Raw genomic sequence first — 19692 nt, 5'->3', positions numbered from 1 at the left:
CTGTAATTAAATAAAGTAACACAGTTATGTCTGCAGGAAATCTCAGCCCTGAGTTTCAGATGTCCTCGCTATCAGAGTGTGCACAAGCTGACAAATGGAGTTGCAAGCCCCATCGGTCAGGGTGTGCTTTCTGTCCGTGGCAGTCCTGGATGGGTGTGCAGAGGCAGCGTGCCTGATGCTGGAAGCCCAAAGCCCAGTTTGAAGGAGGGAAATGTCCTGGCACCTGCAGGGTAACTCGGCCTGGCTTTTCAAAGGGAAAGGGTGTAATTACTCCCCTGACTTGTGGCTGAGGGTGTTGGGGCTGAGCCCTTTCTGATAAGCTTTTCCAATTACTCAGTAATTTACAGTACTACCAGAACCTGAGAAGTTGTTTTCTGTCATCGCTGACTAAGAGGCTGCCAGACCTTTAGAAAAAGGCTCAAGACAGCTGAATGTACAGAAGAAGGAAGATGTAGCTGTTCTTGTGATTCTTCTGCTCATGCTTGGGAAGTCTGAGTGTTGCAGTTTGCGTGGGAAATCTGAGCTGCTGTGTGTGCTGATGGCCAAAGGGCTGGTAAAGCAGCCTCCTGCCTGCGTGCTTCTGAGCAAGCCCTGCTCGCGTAATGAGTGTAAATGCTAGCTGGACGGCCTCCGCCGTGCTCTTTGGTGTTGAATCTGGTCCAAAGTCCATTGAAGTTAATAGCTATCCTCCCATCAATTTGGATGTGTTCTAGACAATGTCTCTAATTAGTTATTTTTTTCCCCCTCATTTTAGAAACACTCTGCAATAAGTGACAATCTGTTGTGGGGCTTCCTGCTTTTAGGAAGCAGTGGTATTCCTCTGGAAGTGCCAATCCTTCCTGGACCAAACGTGTGTTTTATGCAGACACCTCTGCATGCTAATTTGCTCACCCATGGAAAGCAATGAACAGCACAGATTGATCTGCATCTCTAATAGAGTCCAGTGGAGTTAGTGAAACCAGTTCTGAAATACATATTTGGGATGTGCCTGTGCTCCCAAAATGATGTCACATTAGATGTATCATAGAGTCAAAGCAGCCTATAAAACCAGAAAGGCAGAGTGTACAGTACCTGGGTGTCATTAACAAAGGAATGCAATTTGTGATAGAAACCGTTGCTCAGATCATCCTATCACAGGAGAAGCTGAATAAGTTCAAGGACGTTTGAGCCAGTTAGAACATTATTCATATTATCCTGTGTTGCTGAAAGAATTATTGCCTTTGCAAACTTTAGATTGTGCAACAACAACAAAAAGGAAATACAGAAGTACATTTGAAGTGTGTTTTACTTGTGGTTTGAAGTAACATTTATCAAAGCTTTGGGTTAGAGTTCTCTGCTGACTTCAACACTTAATGATTTTATAGTAGGGGTGTATGTTCAGTCATCAATCAGTGCTGGTGAAAGCTACATTAGTTGCAATGCCATTGCTGAGCATCCAAAAGGAAGTTGTATTTATCAGAAATATACTAGTGGGTTTTTCATGAAGCTGAACTTAGTTGTTTTCTTCTGCAAATACACCTATTAAGCTTGCTTACTATTTTGGGTAAAGTTAGTTTTCTGACCTGCGTAAACATGCAAGTACCTATGCAAACAAATTAACTGGGCTCAGCTACATTGCTCAGCAGCATGGGATGTGACGAGTTCCCTGTGCTTAGTTTGCCCATGTACAAATGCTATTTAAAACCAAGATGCTTCCAAATGAAGCTAAAAGTGGAAAGTCTGTTCTCTGGTACCAGCCCAGAGCCTGGAGCAAGAAGAGTCTTGTCCTTCTCCCTTCTCTTGTCTCCCTTCTCCCTTGTCTTGTCCTTCTCCCTGGACATGCTGCTGGGAAGGCTGAGCTTGTGCAGAGGTGAGAGCAGCCAAAGGCCCCTGGCCCCCATGTGCCGCTGGGGTACCAGCAGTAACCCACGGGTACAGCCCTGGTGTGTGTTCCAACCCTTTTTAAAGACCTCTGGGTCTTTAACCTGTTCTTCCAAATGTGCTCCCAGACCTTCTCATTGTGTTGCCTCCTGAGCTGTCATTCTGCGTTTGGGGTAGGTGCTGCGTCCCTCCTGCAGAACAACCTGCGCACGTGTTTCCCTGCTGCTGCACAGCATTTCATGCACTGTGCTTTGACGTGGAGCCCAGCCATCCAGAGAGAGCTTCCGCACTTTGAGAGTGCCTCTCTCCCGCTGTTTCTCTTTTATTCCCTTCATCTTTTTACATCCCACTTAGCAGCATTACAATTTCCATCCTCATTCCCTGCACCCCCTCCTCAGCCAAACACCAATACTGCCAGGCACAGGACATGCTGCACTGAGTACTCTGAAGGCTGCTATGATCAAACAGTTCTTCCTTGTTCCTTATACCTAATGAGGGAAAACAGGATTGGGGGTGGTGCTGTGGATTTTGTGTGCAGGAAGGTTAGGGACAAGACAATAAAAGTGAGAGGAGATGTTGGGGTCTGGGTGGGTACATCTCATGCTCCTGCAATAAATGTCTTCTGTGTGAATAGACCAAACCAGCCAGACCTGTCATTGGGGGGGGGGTCTCAGAAACTCCTTTGGCAGATGGACTAAAGTTGTGTGTGCTAAATCAGTTACTCTGCTATAGAAGGATTGGATCAGAAGACAAAAATGAACTTTGGAGAACGGAGCATTTCTTTTTCTGGGGCGTGGTGTTGTGCAGGTTCCCAAAGCCCTGCTTTCAGCTCAGACCCGCCGATGAGTGCTGGGGGCACGTGTGCTTCTGGAGTAGAAAACAGAGTGCTTGTGATAGTGCTGCTGAACCAGTATAAGGCAGTGGCTCAAGGGTGACAAGCATCAGAAAACCACCTTGCCATCCAGCGGGTCTTCAGGTGCTGGCTGTGCAGGGTGTTCGGGTGGTGCTGCATCGTGGCAGCCATGAGCAAGGGTACAGCTGGTGGGACAGGGTGACTGCCTGCTTGCATTATGCCTGTCCTGATCTTCAGCAGCTAGACAAACTGTGGTGAGCTTGTTTTCTGTCTGGTTTGGTTTCTCTAGTTTGCAGTTATTGTATTTATTTTTTTTGCAAATGAAACACCAACACATTGCACGGCATCATTACTTGTGAATTAATGAACTGGCCACAACATTTTGGTGTTCCTCTACTGAGCTGTGAGTACAGGGGGACAATTTAAGTTTCCTTGTTAAATACACAATAAAATATACAGTAAAATATAAAATATGACATCTTTTTACTTGTCTCTTCCTCCTTCAGCTGCACTACTCTTAGCTGTATTTTCAAAGAGAAGCCATTCCCTGAGTTAGCATCCCCCCGTTTGTGTTTACAAGGCTTGGTGCTTTGTGCAGCTGCAGCTGAGGAAGTGGAGGTACAAGCTAGCATCTGTGCCTAAGCCACTTCTGTGGGCCAAATTCCTCCTTGAGAAACTTTCTGTATTCTGCTTCAGGAAGATCTTCCAGTGTAATGCCATAGCATTATTTGCTGCCTTCTCACCACTAGCTAATGGAGGGCTTTGGTTTATGGGAAGCAGCTCCAGCCTGGTAACCCTGGTGTGTGAAGCTCCTCAAATACAATGTGCTTGCACTCGTGGCTTGCGCACAGGAATGTCATGCGGACACAGCATCGTTTACAGTGTTGTTCTTTCCTGTCATTGATTTGATTGAGTTGGAGAGGAAAGTGGAAGCATCCATCGCCTCCAGTCTGAAGGCAGAATCAGGAGCCCTGTATAGGGGCGATGGGATATTTCGAGTGAGAACAGAAAGGATGACTTTACAAAAGCATGTTATCGACAAATGTTCTGTTTCTTCCAAGTCAGATGTCTTTTCCAAATCAGATGTCTTTTCCTCACTAAATACTTAATGCAAATGTGTTTTCAAGTGACTTTGAGGAGATATGGTACTTACCCAGCTAACCCACCAAAAATCTCAGTGACGTAGGAATAGTCCCCTCCTGACTTGGGGATTGTAACTCCTAGCTCAGCGTAACATAGTGATCCAAGGGCAGCGACCCCACCGCCGAGCACCCAAATAATGAGAGCGAGTCCCACCGAGCCGGTGTGCTCCAAAACCCCTTTGGGCGAAATAAAGATCCCAGAACCAATGATGTTACCTGGAAGGAACAAAGGTTTGCAGTGAGATAAGTGAGTGAGAAACTCATTTTATTTTTTGTAAAGGCAAACAAACCCAAACACCGCACCCCATCTCCTGCCCCAACACCTCTTTACTAGGTTTCACTTGCTTATTTTATCTGATTAAGCCCTGGGGAAAACGCTACCATTTATCAGAAATCAGGCAGGGTAAGAGTGTACTCAGATCTGCTGAAGCACTTCAGAGATATGGTGAACATCTGTGTTTAGAGGTTTTGTGGCATGAATTCAGGCAGCTTGAAAAACTGCCTGCTGCCACCTGCCATGCCCAAATATTTTATTGAAAGGAGTTAAAAATGTCTTTTTGATAAAGATTTTTCATCTCCTTCTGAGGATGGGAGTTCAAATTTTTTTTTTCCAGAAGTAGGATTATTTATAATGTAGGGGCCAAGAGGGGCTCTCATCACAGGGGCAAATTAAAGGTTGTGCTTGGAGAAGTCACTTCAAAGTCTGGAAATATTAGAAATCTATTAACATTTAATGTTTGCAATATATGTGCTGCTTAGTCATTGCCCGTAGATCTTAGGGGGATATTGTGGTGTGACTGCAATGTGGGACAATGTGGACTTTGTCCCTCTAATTTCGTTCGGTCAGCACATGAGCCCAGGGAGTGCTGGGTGTCGCAGACGCTCTTTGTGCGTGGGGGGCCAGGGCACGATCATCCTTCAGGAGCAGTGGGAGCTGTCCTGCGTGAGACGAGGCCTTGTAACCGCGCAGATTCTGGAGAGGGACTTTTTGGTGTTGGTCAGACTGGGGACCATTTGAGCAATATTTAAATAGCACTCTTTCCCAAAAGGGTGTGAAGACCTTATGCCATAGAACTCAGCTGAGGCTTTTCTTCCTTTATGAGCTGGTGTTAAAAGCCTCACTTGCAAAACTGACTTTCAGCCTATGCTGTTGAACTGCACTTCTTATCAGTACAGTTACCAAAAAAAAAAAATAATCAACCCAAACCAAGAACTGGTTACCAGTTGTTAATGAGTTATTGGCATCTAAATGAGTTTCTCTGCAGTCTTTGAACCTGTGTGTCAGCAAATCTAAGTTTGCTTCCTCCCCTCTGCTTTATAAGTGTTTTTCAGCTTGCAGCGGATAACACGTTCCATAAATGAATCCAGGCATTCCAAATTTTGCTGCGTTTTGCTTCAATTCTGCTCTTGCATTTCTGAAAGCAGCTTCTGTGAGTGCAGAGAACCCAGCTGGTTGTGCTTGTATGTAGCTATGGGTTTGCAGCACGTGTGTTGAGGCAGATAATCTATCTGTGGTTTAAAATGAAATTAGGGTAGAAAATAGACATCTCCTGCAACTGATAAGCAGGTGGCTGCTTCCTGGAAAAAGTGGGAGGGTGAACAGCCACAGGGGAGCTCTGCAGCTCGCAGATCCCTGCTGGAGGACCCAGAGGGTTTCAGGCTTTGTGAAGCAATAGGCTGCTTGTTGCATGAGGGTTTCACCACGGGTGAAACTATTCCCTGGGTATTAAAGTGTTAGTGTAGCACTGTAATGACAAACCACAGAATCGAACTAAATGCAATAATATATAATTCAACAAAGATACAGTCTTGGGATGATGTGGCTGGACACTTGCTGTGCCTTTTCTATTCACTGATGTGTCAGTTTGTGGAAGGGCATAGCTCCTTACTGGTGCTATGTCAGGAATAAAAACAGTCTTTTCAACATTACAACTGAACCCAGCTACAAAGTACCCCCAGGCTGCTTCATCTGTGGTGCAGCAGCTGAAAGTAGTGTTGTCCCTGCACAGTAGAAAGGAAGTACTGGTGCAGATTAAAGAAACTGATGCAGACACCCCACAGTTGTAAAATCAGTTTAAAAAGTCATGACATTGACCAGACTTCTTTTCAAGTTTCCATTTGAATCAGTAACCTTTAAGGATACTCTGGTTCACCTTTTAGAGAGTCCTTCTGCTGCCAGAGGAAGGCCACAATCACTTTCTCTTTAGATGCAACTTGAGAGTCACAGCTGCCTTTTGAAGAAAAACGCTAAATATCACCAAAATGTTGATAACACCTTTGAAGTGATGTTATTAACTGTTACGTGGTACCTGAAAGCCATGTAAAAAGAAGAAAAGATTTGCTGATGTGCTGTTAAAGCTCAGCAAGGGACGTCTGTAGCTGGCTCGCCTGCCTGCTAGTGATACTCAATCTGTTGGCCAGCGCCCTCCTGCCTGATGTCACTTTTTGGGGTACCGCTGTCCTAGTGATGCATAGGGCCTTCCTGTGACAGTGACCCTGTCCTCTGCAGACAGGGTGGGATGCTGTGCGGTGGCTGAGGTCATTGCCGTGTCTCCTTATAAAGTGGTAAAATGCAAGGTAGGGGCATGCTGGTGTCCAGAGGGGAGCTGCATGTACAAGGGAAGCGATGAAAGACCAACTCGAGGCTGTTTAAAATCTTCCTTGTGCTACACAGCCTCGTGTAGCTGCCACCTGACTACCAAATGGAAGGTGCTCTGCTAAAATTCACACCCTCTCCTGTGCAAGGAAAGGACTGTGGCTGATGGTAGCTCCCCTTGGTGCAGAGCATTTATTGGGGTAACTAAGTGCAGCTCTGTGAATCCCCTCAGTCTGCCCCAGGGAGGGGTGCGGGGACACCCCTCTGGCACCATGGATTGTGTATGGAGAGATGGGAACGAATAAGACAGCCTGGGAAGATGCAGGGAGCTACGCGAGGGAAATACAACACCCACCTCTTCCTGCTTGCGCTCTTCCTTCCTTCCCCTCTGGAGAGCAAGGACTGCGGCGGGAGGAAGGCAGGAGGATGTGCCCAGCCAGTAATGGAGCAGAAAGAAAGGTGGGGGGCCAGGCCGGCTGCTTCCTCCTGCAGCGAGCTGCTCCGGCGGCTGAGCAGGAGGATGTCCAAATTTAACTCTTGTGTAAATAACAGGGGGAAGGGAGTAATCACAAACTGGAGGTCACTCAGATGGGATGCAGGCAGGAGCAGTGCCAGGACTGGTATGGGTACCTCTGCCCTTCCCTTTCCTTTCCCTCTGAGACCTACAAGTTTTAGAACTGACATTTTTCTTGGTTTGTATAATTCTGTTCCTTCCCTGATTCTCTGTGAGGAAACAGCCTCCCTTGATGGGTGCTTGGGTGTTGCTTTTGGGACCAGAAGTGCTTTTTATGCACTAAAAAAAAAAAAAAAGTCAGATAAGGAATCATGGCAGCTTGTGCTGAAGGAATGTCCTGATGCAATTGAGTTGCACAATGATTTTCAGAGTTAACAGATTTGTTCTGGGCCTTCCATACTGGGAAGCTACGTGGCTGGAATGGAGTAGGCAAACCTTTCAAGAAGATGGATGAAGAGTTAACGTATTGCTAAAGCATACATAATACTACATAATGATGACATTTATGAATTTTTTTTGGTCATAGTTTCTACTGGTGACTGAAGTGTCACAACGCTCTAAAAACAAATAAGCATTTCTGGAAGACACTAGTTATGCCCTGTTCAAGAACTGCAGCAACCTCTGAATTGAAGCTGAAAAAGAAATAACTCCCTAGGAGCTTAAAAACTGTCCTGACGAAATCCCTCATAGTGCTGCGTACTACTTGTACGTATGAAGACCTTAAGTTACAAGGACACTTAAAGATGATCCCCTACCTGCCAGCACAACACCAGTATATCCCTATTTTTCACAGATCAATGCACCTGGAAATAATGCAGTTTTGGAAGGAGCCAGTGGTATTTTGGGGAATATACAGAATTTGGGACATTCTGCTGCTCGTCTCAATAGACCTGTAGGTTTTAACTTCCTGCTTGGGAGGGGACAGCATTCCTGCTCTGGCAACCCCAGTGCTGAACTGCCTGAACACCCCACTGCTGAGCCCCTGACCCACCCCGTGCCTGCCCCTGACCAGCGCTCTCGTGTTCAAGTAGCTCCTGCTACTTTTGGTAGCAAGCAGTGAATGCAAATGCCCATCCTTCAGTAAGCTGTGTGCAAGTGTTTCCACCTCCATGTGATTTTTGTCACCTTATCATTGTGTCATTATGTGTAGAAAGGAGAAAATCCCACCACAGCATGATATCCCAAGTGGTAACAGACAAGAAATTGAGAAAATCTTCAAGCTCACGTGCAGTGCAGTATCTCTGGAGGTCCCTGAGCACTGAGGTGCTTTCAGGCTGTCTTCATGCCTGGGTTTTCTCTACCTGCTCAGGTACTTTGGCTGTAATGGGAAGATCTGTGGTGGGCTGGAAAGAGGGGGGAAATGGAGAGATCAGTGGCTGGAAGCAGTGTCATCAGGCCATGACATTGAACCCAGGGGAGAGAGAGTTGAGTGCTGGTGAGGTGCGACCACAGTGACAAGGTGGCAGCAGTGATAAAGTGCAGTCTAAATGCACAGACAGAAAGTTGGCAGCTTGCTGTGCTTTTAGATGTGCGCATTTGGCCTTGACAAAGCCCTGACTCACTCCGTGCTTTGGGTTTCCATCCCAAGGAGAGGGCATTGCTCAGCACTGAGAGCCTGAGCACGGGGTGGCAGAGAGCCTGCTGACAGCAAAAAACTGTGGCTTGGACCCAAAGAGCTGAGGAGAGGAGAGATCTGTGGCACAGCACATCTTGGAGTAACACCCTCCTGCTATGGCAAGACCTCCAACACAGCTCTCCTTGTGCATGAGGCTGCGTTACACCAGGAATAGCCAGTACGTCATTTAGTCAAGGTTAAATTGAGGTATAGCCATCTGTAGGAGCAGGACAGGAGGAACTGGCAGCCTTCTGGAGGCTCATTTCATGCAAACATTCACTGAAATTTTTGGTTAAATTAAGTAGTTATATTTAAAAATCTAATGTCCTTCATCGGTGAGTATAAGGCAAAACTCTGTTCCAAACTCATTAGGATTTCCTATTATTTTGCTCACGCAACATGTGCTAAAGTCGTATCAGCTGGAGTGGAAGTGCTACGCCCCTTCTGACAACAAAATGTTCTTATGGAAACGTGCCATGGATATGGCAATGTGCCTGGGAAGTACCTTCGCTTCACTCAGTGTAGACGTGTTTAAAAATAGATATGGTGGAGATACTGAAATGCTTCAAGAAGAGGAGATGCCAGAAACTGCCTGATGAGAAGCAGAATTTTAAGGAGGTACCTTGTTCTTAAGCCAGTAGATTTAGCAGTAAGGCAAATGCTTTACCCACAAATAGGTATTTCTAAGCAAACCCTGGTCAGCAAGAACTGAAGGGAATTTGGAGAGCAATTCCACAGCGAGAACAAAACTGGCTGTGCGGTGCCGGGAGAGTCGCATTACTGAGCTCACTGTGTCAGGGATAATTTGTTCCAGCTTTACTACTGCTGGTACTCCTGATACTCACTACATTTATTTTGTTCTTCTGAGAAGTGAATAGGTGGAAAAAAGGAATTCTTTCTTGTAAAACAGTCACACTTTCCACTCCTCTGTGGCCTTTGCTAGAGCTTCTTGCAGCAAAGCTACATATTCAAACCTAAAGGAAACTAATGCTTAAATCACATGTATTCATGTCTTATAATACAGAATAAGATCTTTAGATCCATGCATATGTATGTTTATATATATAAATTCCTTTTGGAAATAATATAGCCTTAACCTTGACTGGGAGATATCAGCCAGGTACTGGGAAGCTGTGTGACCAATTCCAACAAACCAGCACTAAGCAACTACAACAAACACCACCTCAACTACCAAGGCTGAATCATGAGCTTCCCATGTGGGCAATGTTCCCCCCACCTTCGGATCAATCCAACAGAGGGGCTGATGCATTCACACAGCACAACAACTTGGGCAAAGCCCGTGAATACACACTTGTGTTGCTGTGCACCCCTCGCTTGCTCCAGGTGCTCAGTGCATTTCACCAGCCACAAAAGCAGAGGATAGAATGAGGCTGAGCCATCTGAAGTGGGGTAAGTGAAGTGTGATGGAAATCAAGGGCTGGGACTTACAGCAAACATGTCTGAAAGGAAGACTTTACCCCTGAATGTGTCCAGGAGTGTAGGACGTGACTGAGCAGGTATGATTTGCTAGGAGCTGAAATTTGAGTGAAAAGTGCAAGAGATAATGGCTTTTTTGCACTTGCTGAGCTATGCCGTGAGGAGAAGCAGGGACAGCCTATTGAGAAGGGACAAATGATGATAAAGAACATACCAGAAGACAATCACAATGTAACACTTCTGTTTAATTGCTTTGTTCAGGGTAAGGCATGTTTGTTACTGCAGTGGCAACGGCAGAAGAAATATTTTTAGCCTTTTTTCATATTATGCAGTGTGAAATTGCATATACAGGACACTTCCAACATGTGCAATGGGAATGCTTCCGCTGTCACCCAAACCAGTGAAAGATTGCCTTGCACTAAAAGCTCTGATTCTGTGTTGCTTTTGTAGTTCTTACTTTAAGTGTAGAAACTCCTTCAGAGAAGTATATAAATAACATCCAGCATGTCTGTCTTGGGTACCTGCCACCACACCTGGGTGCCTTTGTTGTTTGTGGCCTCTGACCTTCCGCTGTCCCTGTGAGTGGCACTAGGGGCTTAAGGCAGAAAAGAGTACAGAAGTTTTTGATCTTGGCCACAAACCAAAAGCACGCTCTTAAACTCGCTCAAGTTAAAATCCTGACTGAGGCTAACGGAGTTCATAATTCATGTATGAACCAGCAGACCAAGTGAAGTCTCTTCTCAGACCTGTTACTGTGTGTGGCAATTGCTTTGGCTTTCCCAGGATTTTTATCTTGACATCCACTCTTGTAGTGGATGACGGAGATGAATCTGGGTCAGCTGGGCTGAGCACTTTGCTCTTCTTCCTCTTGTCTTGCTGGGACCGAGCGGAATAATTCTGGCCTCTTCCATATAATAAAACGCTTCCTCCTGCTGTATTATTTTATGAGAGAAAAAAAATATATTTACTGAAGTTCCATAAGATCTTGTTCTTTAGTCTTGACTGAAATTATCAACTTCTCAAGCATGACAGAAGGTGGTGTACCAAAAATGATTACAACCTCAAGTAGAGTAAGTGGCACAAAGAACAAAAAGGAGAAAAAGAACACTAATTTGTGAAAATATTTCTGCTAATAATGAAGGAAAAAAAAGTGATAGTCACTTGCTCAGCTCTCTCAAATTCCTAACCTTAAAGAAGCATCAGTTTTCAGCAGAACAGAAACTGCCTTCAGCCCAGCGTTGTGTTCTGTAGCACCCGTGAGTCTTGAAAGGACATCCTGCAAAAATACCAACCCTTGGAACAAAATCCTCTTTCTGGAGTCAGTTGCGAATTTGTAAAAGAGATATTTGTGAGCTCTGAACTCGACAAATTCCATGAATTTATTTTTTGTTTATTCATAATAACAATGTTTTGTGATGGGGGAGAGAAGAAAGGTAGATCTCACAGCTACGCCTGCTTGACATTAAAGAAAAGCCTTTTTGTTCTTAACTTAGAGAAATTGGCCCATAAAATTGGCTGGGAGCTGCTCGCTCGTGTGAAAAAATGACCCCTGCAGCACTGCCAAAGTCAGTGAGACCTTGGGTGATCTGCTGCAGTGCTGCTGGTCGCACGCGTCCCCTCAGCCCCGGGGCTGCTTTCACGTGCCCGCGCAGCGCTGCCGAGATGCGTTAACTTGACTGGAGAGGTAAAGAAAGACAGCCATTTCTTCCTACTTTTCTTTTTTTTCTTTCCCGTTTTTCTAGGATATGGAAACCACTCTCAATATTGTTTAAAAAAAAAACAACACAAAACATCGTGATACTGGATCGAATCATAAGCTCTTAAAGATGGTATATTTCAGGCTATTTTACTTGCCTTCTGGGTTTTGTATTTTTTTTTTTAAGGCTTCATGGTTCAGATTAAGAAAATTTTCTAAAACACCCATGAGGGTTAGGAACATACTTCTTAAACAAAAGCTGTGGTTCTCATGGAATAACATCACTTCAAGAATTATTGTGAAAGGAAAAAAAAAGGCAACAACCTAGATATAAGAGATGACAAAATGACATGCTGTATATGGGAAAGAATGCATACTGCTGCAGCTGACTATAGTGATGTAATAGGATGCAGACAGAAGGGAAAAAAAAGTCCTATAATATAGGAATTTATGTGCTTTTTTTTTTTCTTTAATATTGAGTAAGTCTTTTCCCAGCTGCACTTTGAATGCAGTGCTGTAAGCTGCTGCTGGGGAGTTCTGTCCGAGATGGCAGAACTCAGACTGTCCTTTGTGAGGGCATTCACAGCCCAGGCGGGCAGAGCCACAGTGACCGAGGGCGCCTGCTGGTGACACCGAGCCCAGTGGAGTACTGCTGAAAACAAAACAACTATTGTAGCATGGCCGTGAGCTGTGCGCGTTGTGGCTTGGCATTTTGGGGAATCATTGGGATGGGTTAACACTATGGGTCTCCGAACAGCTGAAGGGAATCGCTCCTTGGTGGATATTGCTAGTGGTCTAGGAAAGGCAATCCCCTTTCCCTTTAAAACTGGGTTTTAAACTGGTGTGTTAATGGTTTCAGTGGTGGTCTGTGATTTTATGTAGTATTAGTCCAAGTGCATGGAGGGGATCTTTCCTGTGTTTAACACTGATTTCTGGGCAATGTGTTACGTGCTGCTGCTGCAGTGCCACACAGAAGGAACTAAAGTGTCAGATGTGCACTGCTCTAGAACCATGGTACTGGTTGGACATTAAGGCAAGGGACTCTACTGGAAAATCCAAGTGGTTTTTTTCTGTTTTTTGCCTCTGGCTTTTGAACTACTAGAGTCAATTTGTGATCAGGTTTTGATGTTTTCCCATGTAACTATGGGGGCTGAAACTCAACTTATAGACAAAAGCTGAATTCTCATTAAAACAGTTCAGGAACTGCATGTTGAAATAAAACCCTAAATGTGACAGCTCTTGTGAGAAATAAAGGGATCTGGGATACTTTGTGCAGTCACTTGGAGTGCAAAGTCCTTAGGGCATCTTTTATTTATCTGCAGCACACAATCCATGCAGGCTGTAAAAATAATGGATCTTGCAGCCTGCTGAAAGTATTCAGCAGTTCTTTAGGAAAGAGCTTACTGATTGTATTTAGAGACCATATTTCTGATAAAACTAAGCAATTTCCCGTGTGGTTAGCAAAGAAAATATCACTCATGTATTTTTACTGCTTGTGCTTTTCATTACGGATCTATATTATATATCTGAAATTCTGAATGGGTCTGTAAAGTCAAGTAGAAATTTGTATAAGCAGTTCTTTCCTCTAAAAAGTGAAATATTATCAAAAAAAGGGAAAAAAATTCAGCGGTTTTTTGTTGCAGTCAGGTAAATCACTACGTGACTAGTTTTTCAGTGAAGGATTACAGCAGGCAGTGTTTCTGAAAAATTGTGTATGGTTCACAAGCATAAATCGTGCCAGACTCAGGCTTTCATCGAGTGCTGCTTATTGTTGTCAGGAGAGCGTAATCCAAGCTCAGCGCAGGTAGTGCAGCGCTTGGCAGCGTGATGCAGGTGATGAAGTGGCGAGGATGCAGTGTTCAAAGGCAGCCTCTGGCAGGTAGCAGAGGGAAATTGGCATCAGCTGGGCATCCTTCTTCCATCAGCGTTGTTGTGGAGGCATGTCCCATGGGTATTGAATCAGAGTAGGAATTAGGAAGAGGCAATTTCTTCTCAAACGCTGCAGTCATTGAGGATTATATTCCCCAACTGTAGATTGGGTGCTTCATGGCCACAGTTGTAACAGATGGTCTGGATGTCTCGCCTATGAAGGGCAAACCCAGCATCCTTTCCCAGTGCTGAGGTGAATGTAAGCCATTAATTATCAGTTTCTTTTTTTTATGGAATCATGGAAAATGACATTTTAAAGACTTTAAATAAAATGTTTGAAACCGATCTGGTTTCAGTTATAGCTTTCTTTAGATATATTGGTATACTATATCCTCAATAGTAGACAAAGACAGCGTTCATTGACAGCTGTGAATAGAAGAATAATTGAAAGTCTGCCCATCCTTTCAGGACTCCTGGGTCGAAGCAGACATTGCTCAGCCCAAAACGATGACAGTCTGCCATTGCTTGAGAGAGCTCTTAGGCACAAGTGCTGAAGCTTTGCCTTCTCCTTTGAGTTAATAAACCTGTTTTACCTGAATATGGAATATTGTAAAGATTTGAGATTACTGTTTAAAAGAAAAAAAAAAGGCTTAGATGAGAGGAATTGTGCTTTACAAATTTACATTGAATCTAAATACGAGGTGGATTACATCAGTAATGATGATGGTGTAACCCACTGTGGGTTTATTTATTTATTTAGCAGAAAACCACTACACTAAGCAGCCTCCAGTCCAGATAATTGTTAGCTACTAATTGGCTCCGAGGAGTTAAGCACTCATAATTGAGGACATTAGTGACTGGTTTGCATCGTTGCTGCCTGTCTGTGAGCTCGGGACATGACACACCTACACAACCAGCCAAGAAGTGACACGCGTAGCTCACAGTTGTGGTGCTAACTAGAAATGTTGTGGTACGGGCAGTCCTGTGGGCTCCTGTGGTTCCAGGGAATAACCATGCCACTCTCTGCCCTGGGCACAATGTGGATAGGTCACTGAGGCTGGCCTCAGGACATGTAATGGTATGGATGTGCACAGGGGGCTGCTCGGCATCTCCCCTTGCTCCTCTCCAGCACGTTGGCAGCAGTGCAGCCTTTAATACATAAGTGCTCCCGCTATTGAAATACAAAGGGTAGGTGAAGTTCTGAATTGACAAAGCATCCAGGCTCAAGAATTTACTAAAATGTAGGGACACTCCTGGATTAAACACAGCACAGCACGCCTTTTCTTGACCTCTTGTCAAGCATGAATTTAGGCGATGTGGCAGTGTTTTATGGATTTCATGCAATGGCCTTGAACTTCTTTGCTTTTAAATAGCATTCAGAAAACTCTTAATGAAGAATGGATGAAGAATAAAAGAATATATAGAGCTTGGCATTAAACTAATAACTGTTTAATTTCATGTGTGAGGAAAAGATATAACTGTTGTACTAGTGGAAAATGAGTTATGGCTCCTCTGCTAATACACTTTTAAAGGAAAAAAAAAATGAAAAATGGCTATAAAATAACAGTGGTAATTTAATGTCTACGGGGAGTGGTATTTAACAAAATTAAATGATCTTAAAACCTGACTGGTTCAAATGCTTATGTTCAAATTCCTAGCAAGTAAGAACAGGACCACCGATCACAAGCTGATTCCGGCATTCCAGGTGGATTTGGCTGGGTTACCAACTTGTAATCTGCTTACACTACGCCCAACTTTAAAACTCCTTAAAACCAGGCTGCTCAAAAACACTGACAAAAGCGTTCCCCTCAGCCTATCGCACGCTTGTAAGGGAGCTGTTCGCCTCCCGAGTAACCAGAATACAGCTCCGCTCTGCGGGACTCGAGGGTCCCGGGTCTCCCGGAGCAGCAGCCGGGCCCTGAGGGCGCCGGCGCCTGACAGGGACCGCGGCCGGGCCTGGCCGGGCTTGACCGGGCCCCGCTCCCGGCCGGCCCAGCTGCCGGCCCCGCTCCCGGCCCTCCCGTGCCCCCTGGCGGCCGCAGCGGCCCGGCCGTGCCCCGGCGGCCCCGGGCCGGGTGATCTCGGGGTTCTTCCCCCCGGGGTTCGCCCCGTCCGCAAAGCGGCGACGCGGAGCTTTCCCTGAGAGAGAGCAGCCCCCCTCCGCTCGCCTCGGGGTCGGGCGAGGGCGAGGCCTTCTGCTTGGGTCGAGAGGGAAGCGAGGAGCACAGGGAGCTCATCTCGGGTGCTGCCTGCGCTGCGCGGGGCTGATTTTGGTGGGCAATTAGAAAATCCACGGTCTAGAGGGGAGCAGTCAGAGCAAACTTGTGAAAGCCTCTGATCTCAGTCTTTAAAAGCTCTCGCTGAGCTGAGCGCTTTTGCAGCCCGGTGGTGCGGGGAGCACTCAGCCCCTCGGCCTTGTGGAGGAGGCACAACCCACAGCGTGGAGCATCCCGGGCCTCTCGTTGCTCTGGGGCCACTGGAAAAGTTCTTCAAAAGTTACAAGCTGCACATTTGGCTCTAGCTTACATTGTGCAGACTGTTTAATAAAGATGATTAGTTTGGAATTACTCTCCACTAGTAGCCTCATAGACGAGGAGCGTTTGCGAAACCTGCAAGGTGCATTTATGGGGCTGCAGGTTTTGCTGTTTACCTGCATGCTGCTGCTTGCCATACGAGGCTGACCATGCTCAAACCATTAGTAGTCCAACCTCTGCCCAATAGCTTAAAAACAGAAAATGTGGCAGTTTAAAATTATCCCTTTCTGAAAGATGATGCACTTTTATGTTCTTGTAAAATTAGTCATAATGTGACAATTGCTTTTCTTATACAGAAGAGGGTTAAACAAGAAAAACTTCAAGCTTTTAAAACCATTTTGCTAACAGTCTTCACAAAATAATCTGTCACTTGAATAACATTCAAAGGAGGCGACACTGACAGGTACTGACTGTACTTGCAGGAAGGGCGCACCAGGACTGTAAATGACCTCGCTGCAAAAGATGTGATGTGGGCTATGATCAGAATAGTACTTACAGGCAAATGCAAATGCTACCTTAATCAAAAACAGCCCTGCAAACACCCTGATCCCATTCTGTAACTGGCAAGCATCATTGGGAACTGTCCTGAGTATGCACGTGGGCACACACTGGATATGATCAATTAATTTACAAATTGCTCAGAATTACAAATTGTTCAAAATTGCAGAGCCCTGTTTAGCAACTGGAAGGAGAGTTGGTGGTGCCCAGCCACACAGTGCTTTCCTGCACCGACCTGTGTGGAGGGCAGACCTGCACTGCGGTCCTTACGTGGTGAGGGGAGGCCGGGAGGCGGCCTTATGTGAAATAACAAAGAAGACGGGCGTGCTGCTAGTGCTTGGGTCTGTTCCATTTTATTCGAGTAGCGCTGCTGCAATGTGTTTATATCAAAGGAGAAGTTAAAGCCTGTATGATAGGATTTTTGTTGTTCTGAATTGAGAACTCCTTTTATTCTGCTAATCCTTTCACCGGCTGCAAGCTCTGTCTGCTCTTTTCAAGCTCACAGTCCACTGCTTTATTTCCTGCTTCTCTGTTCTGACTCTTGTACTTGGTCTGATTTCTCTACTTCCTTAACTTCTGACTTGTTCTCCTCTTCTCTTGCCAGTGTGGGGATATGTGGGCTGCATTTCATTACCCTGGAGAGCAAACCTCAGCCTGCCATGCCCCCTCTATGTGCTGCCATGAATACCACAGATAAGGCAGAAATACTGGTCAAAAACCTTCTGCTAGGGAGTAGGAGGCATTTTCCTGGGGAGTTTGTCACAGGAGTAACACTGTGTGAGCTCCAGCACACTGCCATGCTGACAGCAGCGTGTGTGGTGGTGGTAGGGCTGTGTCCACGCGGGGATTACAACCAGCCACCTTGGAGCTTCATATTCCACCTTCCCTTTCCGCTCTTGTCCCGAGCACCTAGAGCAGCATTCACGGTAGGGCAGTGCTGCCAGATGAGACGAGGGGACCCCTTGCCTGTGGGCATTTAGTACATAAAGGACCCTTGAAACAGAACACTAATGTGGTGTTAGAGAAGGCTTTGTCACTTCTGCTAATTTCCAAAGAGAAACTGAACACCAAACCTGCCTTGGTGCTCTGAGAGGGATGGAGAAGAAACCCCTCTCGTTCCTAAAATGCCTGGGTTGCCCTGGAAAGAAAGTGCAGCACTGCACACTATAAATAGTGCATCTTTATGCTGTATTAGCCCTTGTTATCTGACTGTCTTATGTCTGTTTTCTATGCTCTTTGGGCCTCAGTATCCAGACCTGGAAGTTTACCTGAAAGCAGCAGAAAGGTGTTGTTAAATCTCCTGATGTAGGTCCTAACGCCCTGCCCTGCAGGTGTGCTGGGGGTAGGGTGGGGGTCTTCTCTAGCACGCCGTGTGCCTCGTCACCACCAGATAACTCCTGATTTTCTGAAAAGCAACTGATAGTAGAGCAAGGCATCCCTGTCATGGCTCAAGAGGCAGATGCCAGACCATGCAACTGTTTTAATGTTTGTTCCTTGGCTGAGAAATCTTACTAGAGACAGCTGCGCCTCTGGGACAGCTCTCCTGTGCCCTCTGCACCTGCAATAATCTTCAGTATTTATCAAGAAGAAAAGCAATTACAAAACGCTGCTCTACAGCTCACCAGCCTAGCTTTAATACCAGCCAAAGAGTTCAGCTGTGTCGGGGAACGCTGTGGGTCAGACGAGGACAATATGATGAATCCAGCTTTTTGCCAGCCCAGGCTCTTCAGTCCTGCTCGGTCCAGTGGCAGGGACCCTCACACCAAGCATAACTTGTGTTATGGAAAATATATATATTTTTAATCTCTATTGAATGTGAATGAGCATGGTGAACAGATTTATTGAACAGTCTGGAAAATTTAGCAGCAATTGCTGCCCAGCAGGAAAGCCTCTTCCTGTCTGTTCCTGAAAGTTGTCAGTCTTCATGGAGGTATCATCATTTGCCCAGTTGCCTAATTAGAAAGATACAATAGTATGCAATTTCAGGAGTTGCACAGTACACTTGTCCAAGGGCATAGAAGGAACTTCTTTGTGAGATGGTGTCAGCGGAAGAGACCAGCCTGGAAGCTGGCACTGGCTCCCTGACCCCCACCTCGCTGCGGCACCTCCCTGCTCACCTCGCCTGGGATCATTCTGCAGCTTTTTGCTGGGAAAAACATTCCTCCTTTAATGCACATACATTCAGCAAAGTGAATATTGTGAATTAAAAACGTCTTTACATGCATTGAGGCCCTTTCAACTCCCAGCTGTGGCTGCCAGAACCTGCATGTGAACCGTGCTTACCCCAGGACCCTGCAGCAGCAAAGGGACTCGGGGTGACTCCTGGCAATGCATATTTAAAACAAGAAAATATGAAAAGAGTAGTAACAAGCTACCCAAAAGCTGTTGTGGTATATCTCAGGTTAGAGGAAGAGGTCGAACAGGAACCTCCTTTAAGCTCTACTGCCATTGCTTGGGCTCTTACACAAACCGTATTTTGGATGCAGATATAAACAAGACATGCACAAAGTTTGCTGCTCTTGTAGGTTTCACAGCTCTGTGATCAGAAATCAGTCAGGCACCCAACTTTACGTTCTGGTTGTAAATCTGTGTTAGCAAAATTCTGCTGTAGTTAACGTCACCTCTATCAGCACAGTGTCATTAAATCTCTAAATGGCTTTGTCTCTGTTCTAGCAAATACAAAGACATCCTTAAGTTTCATTAAAGTCAACAAACTCATGTGGAATTTAAAAGCAAAAAGTGGTATTCAAGCATGTTTCCCAGGGTGGGCACAACTACTGCACAGGGGCTTGGGACCAGTTAAGAAAAAGGTCTTTAATCTTCTGTTGGGAGCCCGAGCACTAAGGGGAGGCATTCCTTTTGTACGTACTCAAAATATGTACAGGATTTCGGTACCTTTTGTAATAGTCTGCTTAAATCTTAATGCGTTGCTTGGTAACTAGCTGTGTCCACAGTGAACAAACACACAGACGTATCCTACTGGTCTCTGGCAGAGTTTATTGTAAGAGATTGCTTTAATGCAACGAGATCTACTAGCAGTAGTACAAAAAAAGTAGTTTGTCAGCTTATTTTTAATTC

The 19692-nt window shown here is 45.4% G+C and overlaps 1 protein-coding gene and 1 long non-coding RNA gene across 5 annotated transcripts in view; one reads left to right on the top strand and one right to left on the bottom strand.

Moving 5' to 3' along the window:
* The window catches only part of LOC106033218 (uncharacterized), a 203856-nt gene that overhangs the window by 12616 nt on the left and 171548 nt on the right, over positions 1-19692 (top strand). The gene's annotated exons all lie outside the window — the stretch shown is intronic.
* The window catches only part of SLC7A10 (solute carrier family 7 member 10), a 41553-nt gene that overhangs the window by 12847 nt on the left and 9014 nt on the right, over positions 1-19692 (bottom strand). For all 4 annotated transcript variants that reach the window (XM_048068843.2, XM_048068842.2, XM_048068845.2 and 1 more), the window contains exon 2: positions 3867-4071. In XM_048068843.2, coding sequence (XP_047924800.2) covers positions 3867-4071 — 205 coding nt within the window. The remainder of the gene's footprint in view (positions 1-3866; positions 4072-19692) is intronic.

This window comes from Anser cygnoides, chromosome 12 (genome assembly GCF_040182565.1).
Source record: "Anser cygnoides isolate HZ-2024a breed goose chromosome 12, Taihu_goose_T2T_genome, whole genome shotgun sequence".
NCBI classification, from domain to species: domain Eukaryota; kingdom Metazoa; phylum Chordata; class Aves; order Anseriformes; family Anatidae; genus Anser; species Anser cygnoides.
This window is presented reverse-complemented; position numbering and strand designations above follow the sequence as displayed.